The sequence below is a fragment of the Corylus avellana genome, chromosome ca10 (assembly GCF_901000735.1).
Source record: "Corylus avellana chromosome ca10, CavTom2PMs-1.0".
NCBI lineage: Eukaryota > Viridiplantae > Streptophyta > Magnoliopsida > Fagales > Betulaceae > Corylus > Corylus avellana.
In genome coordinates, this window is record NC_081550.1 from 18,884,031 (window position 1) to 18,896,439 (window position 12,409).

Here is a 12,409-nt window from a genome sequence, read left to right on the forward strand (position 1 = left end):
GTAGAAATCTTTAATTTTTATAGGTTTTCTTGGCAGTTTATCTTGTACTACAATAAATAAGGGAAATCAGGCCATCAACCTTCTATACTTTTTGTCATTTTGAATTTAAGATTCCATTTTTCGATTTGATAGATTTAAGACCTGAGCTTAAATGCTTAAGTTATTCTAAATTTGAGACCTCCGTCAGTATTTTTTGTTTTTTAGAAATGTTATGAAAACAAAATTATGCCTCTCAGATAAAAAAATAAAAGAAAAAAGAAAAAGAAAGAAAGCCAGAAAAAATGCTATACCATCACCATGGTTGCTCACAACCACCCTCTTTGTTAGGGGGTGGCTTGAGGGATGGCTCCACCACTTTGACCAAGGTGGCTGCTAGCCACCCCCTAACAAAGAGGGTGGCTAGGAGAAAGACTAGAAGGATCGACTGCGGGGAGCTCGAGGCCGATTCAGCACTCTGAGCGGAGAACGCGAGCGACGACCCGTCGTAGACCGCGCGGACCCTGAAGCGGCCGCATTTGGTGTGGACTCCGCAGCTGCACAAGCGATTCGTGGATGTGGTGGGCCACCTGGGGATCAAGAACGCGGTGCCCAAAACGATCATGCAACTGATGAAAGTGGAGGGCCTGACCTGCGAGAACGTGGCGAGCCACCTCCAGAAGTACCGGCTTTACCTGAAGAGAATGCACGGGTTGCCCGGCGAGGTGGGCCCCTCCGGCATGGCCTCTTCGACGTCCGACCACCAGCTGTTTGCATCGACGCCAGTTCCGCAACACGAAACCGGAGCGCATATGCAGATTCCTATGCCATATCCGCCGCCGATGATGCAGATGCCGGTTCTCTGGGTCGGGCATATGGGTATGCCAGTGGGGAATCACGGGTTTGAGTCGCATGGTGTGTACGGTATGATGCAGCAGAGGGATTGGTCATACCATCCTCATGTTGGGTCTAATCAAGAGTAGAGAGAGGTGAGGTTCTTGATCTTCATGAGATTTGATTATTTAGTGTGAGCTTGTATTTGGGTGAAAAAGAGCTAGGACTACCTATGAATAGTAGATATGACTGTACTGCGTTTTTAAGTATGCTACTAGTTTTACTACATTTTGTTTCTCTCAAATTTGATGGCTAATTAAAGTGGATTACCAAAAATGGTGCCCATGCTTTTATTTTTGCTCCATTTTGTCCTAGCATGTTGGAACAAATTGCAATTGGCACATTGCCTATCATTTGGTTGTAAATGATGATAGGAGGAAAGTGCAAGTGGAATGCCTTCCAAGTCATTGGGCCTGCACTTACCAGTTCCCATTTACTGTTAGGTTCTTTTTTGTCATTTCCTAATTGGGAAATAAGTATTTCTACCATAGCAGTATTTATGTGCCGACAGATGGTAACATTCCTCTGAAGTGTGTCTCTTGATTTTTTTTTTTCCTTTAATTATGGAAATAACAGTTCGAGCACTTATAGCCACATTCTGGGGTTTTCAACAATTGCTGCTAGTTTATTGTATGTGATCTTGTATTCAGTTATTGTCTGCATAAGACTTTCAGATTATTTATGGTATGTTTTTGGTGTAGATTGAGAGGTTGAGCAAATCGGTTGAAGCTAAAGCTTGCAGCTCAACCTATAAGGTTACTTCGTTGGTAATCTTGAACCTCACAGATGTGGGAGATGTTCTTAGGAATTATATCGAGACACTTCAAATCGATTCTCCTATATGTCTTGGGATTTCGTATGAATCAGGCTAAGTAACACACTCTGGCTCAGTATATATGGCTGTTTTTAGTTTCCGGATAGGAGCAGGGGATTGTGGTTTATTATTTTGAGGCTATCTAGTTCACACCAAGCAATAAAATTCATTCTTAATCTTTACTATGATTTTTAAATTTTATTCTCTTGAGACTATTAAAAACCTTATTTTTCAGCAGAAAAGCAAAGAGTCGATAGAAAGCTTATTAGCAAAAGTGAGTTAGCTGTCAGTTCTGGGGGTTTCAACACTTGCTTTTAGTTTATTATATGTGATATGGTTTTCAGTTACTGTCTGCATAAGACTTTCAGATTATTTACAGTATGTTTTTGTGTAGATTCAGAAGTTGAGCAAACTTTTGTTGAAGCTAAGCCCTTGCAACTCAACCTATAAGGTTGCTTCATTGGTAATCTTGAACCTCACAGACGTGGGAGGTGTTCTTAGGAATTATATGGAGATACTTTGAATCCATACTCCTAGATGACTTGGAATTTCGTATGAACCAGGCTAGTAACATACTGTCGCTCTATAAACTTGGCTATTTTGAGATTCTTGGTAGAGCAGTGGGTTTGATGTGATATAAAAGCGATAAGTGTTTTTTGGTGAGTCTACATTTGAGAAATTTTTTTTTGTGGGGGTACAACTTCATATTTTGAGAAAATACAAGGAAATGTATAACTGACTTCTTGCTTATAGGAAGAAAACAATTTTTTTTTTTAGTAAAAGGAGACTGCCTGTGTGGCTTCTCTCTTTGGAGGAGAGGGATGTCTCATGGCCACCCCAATCAGGTCGGGGTGGCCACGTTGGCACCCCAAGTTTGTCGTGGTGGCCGCCTGGCTACCCTCTCCTCCGCTGAAGGTGGTCACACGGTCACTTTTTTTTTTTTTTTTTTGAAAAGAAATTCTTACATAATAAATTAAAAAAAAAAATCTTACATAATAAATTACTCTCTACACCTGAAAAAATTAAGCACTTGTTTTGTCAAAATATTTTTATAAGGCGTGAAAAGTTCTGTACAAAGTATTTTGTGTTTTAAGTTGTTTGTTAATGGTTTTTAAAAAAGTGTGTTTTCGTCTAAGAAAAATGTTTTCAGAGACATTACCAAACATAGACTTATTTGAGAGAGCTATATCATCTGCTCTGTTATGCATTTATTTTCCTAAGTGCTAATTTATAAGTATTGGAGGAGCCACTTTAGGGACCGTTTGGTTCAAGAAATCTTGGCAGGAATCCCATATTGCGTTCTGGAATCTGCGAGTATTCCCATATACGTGTCTGGTTTTGTACCGAAAATTCTAGCAATCTGATATTTTTGTAGGTATTACATTCTCGCATTTTGTGACATTCTGAGATTCATACCTGGTGCGAATGTTGGGTAGTGTCAACTGTGTCATGTCTAAATGCTCCCACTTAGTTTCCATGATTTCGGCCATCATTTGCCGACCACCACCTGTTGGTCACCTCCAACGGCCACCTGCATAGTCATCTTCCCTGATCACTGTGTCAGCCACCTGCCGGCCACTGTCTCCAGCATAGGTGCATCTTTGAGAACTTAGATAAAACATGTTTTAGTTTCACAGAATGGAACATTAAATAGCAAGCCAAATGAGGAAAGCCCACATTCCAAGCATCTTATTTGTGGAAATGTAGGTGATCTTTCATGGGATTCTGGAATGCCTTGAACCAATGGCCTGCTTAGGCCATTTGTTTTCAACTCCGTGGGTCTTGACTCTTAAGGCTATTTTAAGATTCATAATGTTTGGTTTATATCTATATTAGTAATTAGTTGTGACTTTGGGGCAGCTGAGAGAAAATGTTCTAGGATAATCATGAAATGTTTACAATGTTTTGAATGCAAACTTTCAAACTTCAGTCCTTGCTTTGCATGTGTTTCTATTTTCGTAGTGTTTGAACTTTTAGGTAAAAGTTCTCTACAATTACAAGTGCAATAACTGAATTGAGTTTTGCTCATTATGCGCATCAAGGCTATAATCGAGCCGAGTCGAATTGAATATTGAATGTTAAAGTCGATTCCTTTAATTTTATTTTGAACATGAGTTGAGTTTGAGCTTATGACAAAAGTAGATAATCTGTTCTAGCTTGGTTTATTTATTTTTTGAATGAACTCGAGCTTGTTCACAAGCTTCTCAATTAACTTATTTATTCCTTATATGAAGTAAATATCACAATTGTTTATTTTTTATTTTTTCGTAAATCCATACTAATAATTAGTTAATTAATTATTGTCAAGAATTTATCATTTGATTCAATTAAATAAATGAACTTGAATCTTAAACAATCAAATCTTGAGTCTATATGTATGTTAATTTATAGTATGTATATAAATTCATTATGCGCGCATGCGCGCACACACACATATATATTAAGGCTCACAAAAATAATAATTCAAGCTATATCCATCATTTTACGAAGATAATTCCCATTTTATCTTTTAAAGTATTCACATTACAAAATTAAAATAATACTATAAAATATTAAAAATGAAGTTTATACAAGTATGGCTTGTTTAATAATCAAACTTAATTTTGTGTTCACAGTCAGCTTATTTATTAAATGAACTGAGACTGAGCCTATTCATGAGCAGCTCTCTTTGTTTACAGACCTATCACCTATGCACATCATTTTAATCTCAAGAAGATTTCTTGTTCTTCTCCCTACGCAATTATACTGGCATATTTGACCTTTTAGCTAAAACAATCATTTAGCATAATCCTTTTTGCCATTTTAGGAAAATAGCCTTTGTAGGATTGATTAGGTGAATAGAGTTTTAGAATCTGAATCTATCTTGCGTTTGTTGGAGAAGAGCTTTTGTTTTCGCATGCCATTAATTTTTGTAGTAGTTTATAATTTTATAAATGTGAAAGATAGATAACTTGGAAGTTTAATTACTGTAATCTACAAAATAGACCGATGTGTTTTTGAACCATTGTTCATCATTTTGAATTTTACTATCTGACACTTTTTCCCATTTTGTTTCATTAAGACTATTCTCTTGTCCAAAAGATGATGTAGCGATTGAGATTGTTCGTCTAGTTCCTGTTGATACCTCTAATGTTCTTGCCTGCTTCACTATGATCTTTCAAAGATAAAAAGAAAAAAAAAAGTAGTGAGTTAGCTTTGTTGAACTTCCAAGCTTATGAGATGAATTCAGTTTGAGGAAAGAGAAATGAATATTGGATTAGTAGGCAGATCATTTGGGATTAGCTTAAGTTCTCTACAGGTGTGTTCTGTGATTTCCCACATCTGTTGTGCTCACAACATCTCTGCATATGGGCTCTATGGTTAGTTTCAAAATTCATATCATGGGTTGCCCATATATCTGAAACGTGGAAGAGTCAAACGATTGAAAACTTGAGAAGAACTACAGGGGTTTTGAAGCCAAATGTATGATACCAGTACAAGTTAGAAATGTTAGACTTAATAACTCTGCAGACCCTATGTTCTAGACCTCCTGCTGCAGTATCCATTTTCTGCAGGAGCAAGGCTTTGTGGAAGGACTAAAGAATCTGTAGGGCCAGATATCAGACTAATCAACTTCTGCGAGGATGCAGAAGTCTTCCCAAATGCTAGTGCTTGAAATTTGTCTAAACACTTCTGATAGAAGTGCAGAGTCAGAGGAGAGGCATTAGTGAAAATGCCTCATTTGTTTCACTGTGAATTTCTCTCATTTGTTTCAATGGTACTAAAAAGATCATTTTCGATGAACAATAATTGATTAATCTTCTCTTATATATTATGTGTTTGAGTTGAGATTCATGCTTCATTTTGCAATTATTCAGTTGGTTAGTGTAAAAGGATCTTCAATTGATTGATAGTGAGTTACATCAGTATATGCCTCACTTGCAGAGATATGTTGCTCCAATTTTATTCCAAAGGGAGTTTGCTGGAGTCAATAAGGCATCTCCAATGGTAGTTCTGCTCAATTGCTGTCAATCAAGATGACTACCAGTGTACCTCTCCATAGAGATTTACCTCTTTGAAGTCCTTTTTTCCCCCAATTAGTGCTGAGTGTGCTTGAAAAGCATGTCAGACTGAAGCGTGATTAATAAACAATTGTTGAATAAATTGAGTTTTGGTTGGTTTCTAAACAAAAATAGCTCATTGGTTGACATTAGGAGATCTGATAGCACCAGTATTTCATCTTATATTATTTATCCTTGTAAAGTTATTTAAAGAATCTGAATAAAATCAGGAGAGAAGAATTATTTTGTCATTTAATATTTGCAAGAATGTTTAAGATTCTTCGAATTATCCTATGGTAACGAGGTTTAGGATTTTTTGAAATATTTTTCAAAATATCCTACTGTTATTTTCTATTTTCTTGAAATATCCGGGTGCGCTAAATATCCGACTCTGTTGCGCCTTGGCACACGTGAGAGTTCAACCATCCCATCATGGCTACATGCTGTGAGAAGAGAAGCAAGTGTGAAAGTCAGATGAAGAAGCTTCTTTTCCAATTCCTTCTCCATCTTGATTGAAAGGCTCGATTGCTTCATTGCAGTACCCATGATTAGCGTAATTGCATAAATACTAAAATATCATTGAATTCAGTAACTATGTTCCTCTAAGACATCCAATTACAATTTACAAGCACTTATTGATAATCATGTTAATTTTTACTGTTATGTCATTTCAGTTGTACAACATAGCATGTGTATAACTGTTTTCTAAATAACAATACTCTTTTCTATTTTTTTTTTCTTAATAAAGGTTGATTCAAGGGTTGATGGACATTGTTACAATGGAAGGGGGGTGGGATGATGGTGTTGTATGTAACGTTATTTATTTATTTATTTATTTTAACATGGGTTGATCTGAGGATGGATTGGCAGTCTCATGTCAGAATGGTACCGAATAAATCATAAAATGATTAAAAACTTAGAAATTTACTTTAAACAAGCATTGATTTGTCTTTTCATGTTGAGTTCTTGTTGAATTCGGAGTCGTGCTAACTTGAAGCACACGTTGATAAGGATCCTACCTAATTGCACTTCGAAAATCTTCTTTTCCTTTTGTAACTTTTCACATTTGGAAAAAACAGAGATTACAATAAAGAAAGAAAAAAAAAGTAAATCGTAGAAGAAGAAAAAGAGGAGTAGTTTGATAGAAATGCACCACCAACCTTCCACCGTTTCATGGTCATATTGATTAGACCAGAAATAGGCTACTGCATGGGAATCCTGTTCATGTACGTGTCAAAGACTTCATTTGATAGTGGGAAGACAAGAAGTCTTCTTAATTTTTTTATTTTTTATTTTTCCTTCTATTTACACGGTGAAAAGTGATAGCTTTAAGCTTTGGATTCTCTAATGGGTTGACGGTCCACGGTCCACGGATGTGGCCAATTCAGGTGGATTCCACACCATGTGGTATGACCAATTCAGGTGGATTCCACACCATGTGGTATGACTGAATTAGATGAATCAGAGAAAAATAGAAAGCAGAAAGCAGCTTTTTTGACCAGAAAAGACTTGAAAGAAACTTGCACCCAATGTTCTTAGTTAGGTAAGGTAAATGGATTGAAGTTATTGAACTGTTTATAGTCTTGGTTGAAACTCATGATTTTTTAATCTCATATCATATTGAACGATTATTTATCTCAAAAGCTTAAGCAAAATTAATGAAAGCTTAAAACGTTTGGCCAGGAGCTAAGTAAGCCCCCACCAAGTACTTAGAAGAATAAAAGAATAAAGAAAGTAATTCAGACTCACGCAAACTGCTTTGAATCATTTCTCCTACCCGAATATTCGGGTGCACTAAATATCCGACTCTATTGTGCCTCAGCACACGTGAGAGAGTTCAACCATCTCAACATGGCTACATGCTGTGAGAAGAGAAGCAGGGTGAAAGTCAGATGATCAAGCTTCTTTTCCTCTTCCTTCTCCATCGTGATTGAAAGGCTCGACTGCTTCATTGCAGTACCCATCATTAGCATAATTGCATAAATACTCAAATATCATTGAATTCCAAGTAATTATGTTCGTCTTAGACATCTGATAGAACAAATATCATAGAATTATAAGCACTTACTGATAAAAATGTTGATTTTTGCTATTACGTCATCTCAGTTATATGATTGACATATAACCGTTTTCTAAATAGCAGTACTATTTTATTTTATTTTTTATTTTTATTTTTATTTTTTTTAATAAGAGCTGATTTAAAAGTTGATGAACACTGCCACAATAGGATGGAGGTGAGATAATGGTGTCGTATGTAGCAGTACTTTTTTTTTTTTTTTTTTTTTTAACATGGGCTGATCTGAGGATGGATTGGCAGTGCCATGTTAGCATAGTACCGAATAAATCATCAAATGACTAAAGACTAGGAAATTTACTGTAAACGAGCATTGGATTGTTTTTTTTCGTATTTGATTTTGTGTTGAATTTGATGAATGTGCTAACTTGAAGCACACGTTCATAAGGATCCTACCTACTGCACCTTGAATAATTGAGGCGGCAATCTTCTTTTCCTTTTGTAACTTTTCACATTGGAAAAACAGAGATCACAATCAAGAAAAAGAGAGAAGAAAAAAACAATAATTCCTAGAAGAAGAAAAGGAGTAGAGTAATTTCATAGAAGTGCACCACCCACCTTCCATTGTTTCATGGTCATATTAATTAATTATACCAGAAATAGGCTACTGCATGGGAATCCTGCTCATGGACGTGTCAAAGACGTCATTTGATCGTGGAAGACCTGCAAGTCTTCTTTGGACGTGTCAAAGACGTCATTTGGGCTTTGTTTGGTAATGGGATGGGGTTGGCCCAAATACTGTTTATCACGATTTTTCAAAAAAATTAACATCAAAACATTTTAACTTTTTTCACTTTTAATATCAAATCATTCACTTTTTATTATTATTCAAATAAAAAAATCACTACAAAATAAAACTTTTTCACTTTTCTATACCACTTTTTCATTTTTTTTATACTAAACATTCTTATTTTTTTTCACATTAATCTATATCAATTATAGTGTTTAAGCCATCCCATTTGCCAAACACCCCCTTATCCTGGAAGACCTGCAAGTCTTCTTTGGATGTGTCAAAGACGTCATTTGATCGTGGAAGACCAGCAAGTCTTCTTAATATATATATAGTAAACGGTTAGGTAAGGTAAAAGGTTCAAACTCATGGGTTTTTTTTTTCACTTTATTATCATAGTAAACGATTATTTATCTCGAAAATTTAAGTAAAATTTAAAATGTTTGGGCAGAGCTAATTAAACCCCCAACAAATTACTCAGAAAACTAAAAGAATAAAGAAAGAAATTCAAATTTACGCAAACTGCTTTGCGGTGGGTTTAATTAGCTCCTTCTCTTATTTATGGGACTTTACTCACTTGATCCATTCCCACCATTATATTTTTTGCTTACTGTTTGGGAATGTGAAACATGTGAGTTAGTTACGAGCTCGGGGCCACAGCCCCCATCTATATATATAATGACACACAAAAGAAATTAATACCCTCCTGAATCCACCATTAATAACACTACCTCTTCCATTCTACATTTGTAATTTGTAAGGGTGTCTCTTATAACGGCCTCCAATGAGATTTCTGGTCTTTTCATGGCTTTTCTTGATGGCCATTTACTCACTTTTCCTCACCATTTCTGTCTTTGGGGTGTCTAGCCCATGTTTCCGCAATGAGCAGTCCTTGTTGTTGCAATTGAAGAACAATCTTACGTTTGATTCTACTATGTCCACTAAACTTGTTAAGTGGAATCAAAGTGCTGATTGTTGCTCTTGGGAAGGCGTAACCTGCAACGAGGGCCGTGTTATTGGTCTCGACCTGACCAACGAATCCATCTCAGGTGGACTCGACAATTCAAGCAGCCTTTTCAGTCTTCAGCATCTCGAGAGCCTGAGTTTGGCTTATAACGACTTCAAGTATTCTCATGAGATTCCATCAGAGTTTGACAAGCTTGCGAATTTGAGTTATTTGAATCTATCAAATGCTTACTTTGTAGGGCAGATTCCAATTGCGATTTCGCGCTTGACAAGGTTGGTTACTCTTGATTTATCTTCCGATTATTCCGTTTATTACTTCAATCACCTTCATCTTGAGAATCCAAATTTTAAAGTGTTGATTCAAAACCTTTCGGAGCTTATGGAACTTAATCTTGATAGTGTACTTATATCAGCTCCAGGTAATGAGTGGTGTCGGGCCTTATCATCTTCACTCCCAAATTTGAGAGTGTTGAGCTTGTCATCCTGCAATCTTTTTGGCCCGATTGATTCCTCCTTGCGGAATCTTCATTCCCTCTCAATTATTCGTTTGAATGATAACAACTTTTCAGCTCCAGTTCCAGAATTTTTTGCAGATTTCAAAAATTTGACATCCTTGGAAGTCACCTCTTCTGGGTTGAATGGAAAGTTTCCAAAAAAGATCTTCCAAATTTCAACCCTACGAATGCTCGATTTGTCAGATAACGATCTACTTGAAGGTTCTTTGCCAGAATTTCCTCTAAATGGATCTCTTCAAACCATGGAGCTCTCAGGTACAAATTTTTCAGGGACATTGCCACCTTCCATTGGTCACCTTAAAATGTTGTCAACAATAAATCTTTGGAATTGCAATTTCATTGGACCAATTCCAGACACAATAGCAAGCCTCACACAATTAGTCCATTTGGACATGTCACACAATAGTTTCAGTGGATCAATTCCAAACTCAATGGGAAGACTCACAAAATTGGTCTATTTGGACATGTCTGTCAATAATCTCGGTGGATCAATTCCAATTTTCAGCATGACCAAGAATCTAGAGCGTCTCGACTTGAGTGAGAATTCACTAAATGGCCCGATTCCAATTTCTCTGTTTTCTCTTCCATCATTGCGACAGGTATGGCTTTCCAAGAACCAATTTTCTGGTTTCAACAATTTGGAATTTTCCAACAATATTTCTTCTCACTGCTTGCTGGAAAGAATTGATTTGAGTAACAACAATTTGGAAGGGCCACTACCCATATTTTTCTTGGAACTTCAGGGTCTTCAATTCCTCTCACTTTCTTCAAACCACTTTAATAGCTCCTTGCAGCTTAGTGTGATTCCGAAGCTAAAAAATCTTTATTATCTTGATCTTTCACACAATAAGTTGAAAACATTTCCTGATTTCTTGAGAAACCAATCCAGTTTATCATTTCTAGACCTTTCAGACAACCAAATCTATGGAGAGATACCCAATTGGGTCTGGAAACATCCTAATCTTTCTGACGTAGATCTCTCTTATAATTTTCTGGTGACTTTGGAAGGACCTATCCTCAATCTTTCTCTTTCCACCCTAGACCTGCACTCAAATCAGCTCCAAGGGCAGCTCCCAATCATCTCATCTGTCAAATACTTGGATTTCTCGATGAATCATTTTCGTTCCTCCATTCCAGCTAACATAGGTCAGTCCCTTGCTTCCACTAGATTTTTTTCTCTCTCAAGTAATAAATTGTACGGGAGCATCCCTAGATCAATATGCAACATCACACATCTTCTACTTTTAGATCTGTCCAATAATTCTCTCAGTGGCACAATTCCTGAATGCTTGATTTCGATGAGTGGGATGACTCTTCAGATACTGGATTTGAGAACAAATAATCTCATTGGTACCATTCCTGAGGGTTTTCCAAACTATTGTTGGTTAGAATTTTTAGGTCTCAATGGAAACCAACTGGGAGGAGAGTTACCTAAATATTTGGCCAATTGCACATCGTTGAAGCACTTGGATGTTGGAAATAACCATATCGAGGGTATCTTCCCATTTTACCTGAAGAGCATAACTTTTTTGAAGGTTCTTATTTTGAGGAATAACAAATTTTACGGGCCCATTACTCATTTAAACCCTAATGCTACATGGCCATGGCTTCAAATTGTAGATATAGCCTTAAACAATTTTACTGGTAGGCTTCCAATAATCCCCCAATCTAACTGGGCAGCAATGATGGACGATGTGGTGGCCCAATCAAGGGAAGAACGAACCGAAGGAAGAAGCTTTGACTATGGTTATCGATATACAGTTACAAGTACTATCAAAGGTTTAGCATTGAAGTTGGTGGACATCCAAACTATCTTCACCATCCTTGACTTTTCTTGCAACAATTTTGATGGTCCTATTCCCGAAGAAATTGGAGGGCTCGCGTTGCTATATATTCTCAACCTGTCGCATAATGCTTTGACTGGTCAAATCCCTCCATCTTTGGGGAAATTGAATAATCTTGAGTCACTGGATTTGTCAAACAACGAGCTTTCTGGTAAGATTCCTGTGCAACTTGCTGATGGTCTTAATTTCTTATCCGTTCTCAACCTTTCGTTCAATCAATTGGTGGGGCAAATTCCATTCACCAAGCAATTCGGTACATTTTTAGAAAATTCCTTTAAAGGAAACAAAGGATTATGTGGTTTGCCTTTGAAATCAAAATGCACATATGAGGAGCCACCTCCAACATATGAAGAATCTCATTCAAATTCTAGGATTGTGATTGAGTGGAATTACATAAGTGCTGAACTGGGATTTGTTTTTGGCTTCGGAATTGTAATTGGGCCCCTTATGTTTTGGAAGAGATGGAGGATATGGTACTCCAAACATGTTGATGACATTCTTTTCAAGATCTTCCCTCAACTATATCTTAGAAATGAACGTCGTCGAAGATGAGATC

At 36.8% G+C, this 12,409-nt stretch overlaps 1 protein-coding gene, 1 long non-coding RNA gene and 1 pseudogene across 2 annotated transcripts; all 3 read left to right on the top strand.

The window, feature by feature from the left end:
- The first annotated feature begins 281 nt into the window (after nt 1-281).
- On the top strand, nt 282-1,168 carry LOC132163083 (transcription factor LUX-like; annotated as a pseudogene).
- A 1,085-nt stretch (nt 1,169-2,253) lies between these two features.
- Nucleotides 2,254-5,975, top strand: LOC132163533 (uncharacterized). Its single transcript, XR_009438315.1, has 2 exons — nt 2,254-3,277; nt 5,609-5,975. It is a non-coding gene; the product is annotated as an uncharacterized LOC132163533 (long non-coding RNA).
- A 3,337-nt stretch (nt 5,976-9,312) lies between these two features.
- On the top strand, nt 9,313-12,405 carry LOC132163084 (receptor-like protein 6). Its single transcript, XM_059573281.1, has one exon. The coding sequence runs from the start codon at nt 9,313-9,315 to the stop codon at nt 12,403-12,405; it is 3,093 nt and encodes a 1,030-aa protein (XP_059429264.1).
- Nucleotides 12,406-12,409: the final 4 nt, after the last annotated feature.

Excerpts from the sequence above, each read along its gene's own strand:
- LOC132163084 (XM_059573281.1), top strand. The coding sequence starts at position 9,313 with ATGAGATTTCTGGTCTTTTCATGGCTTTTCTTGATGGCCATTTACTCA.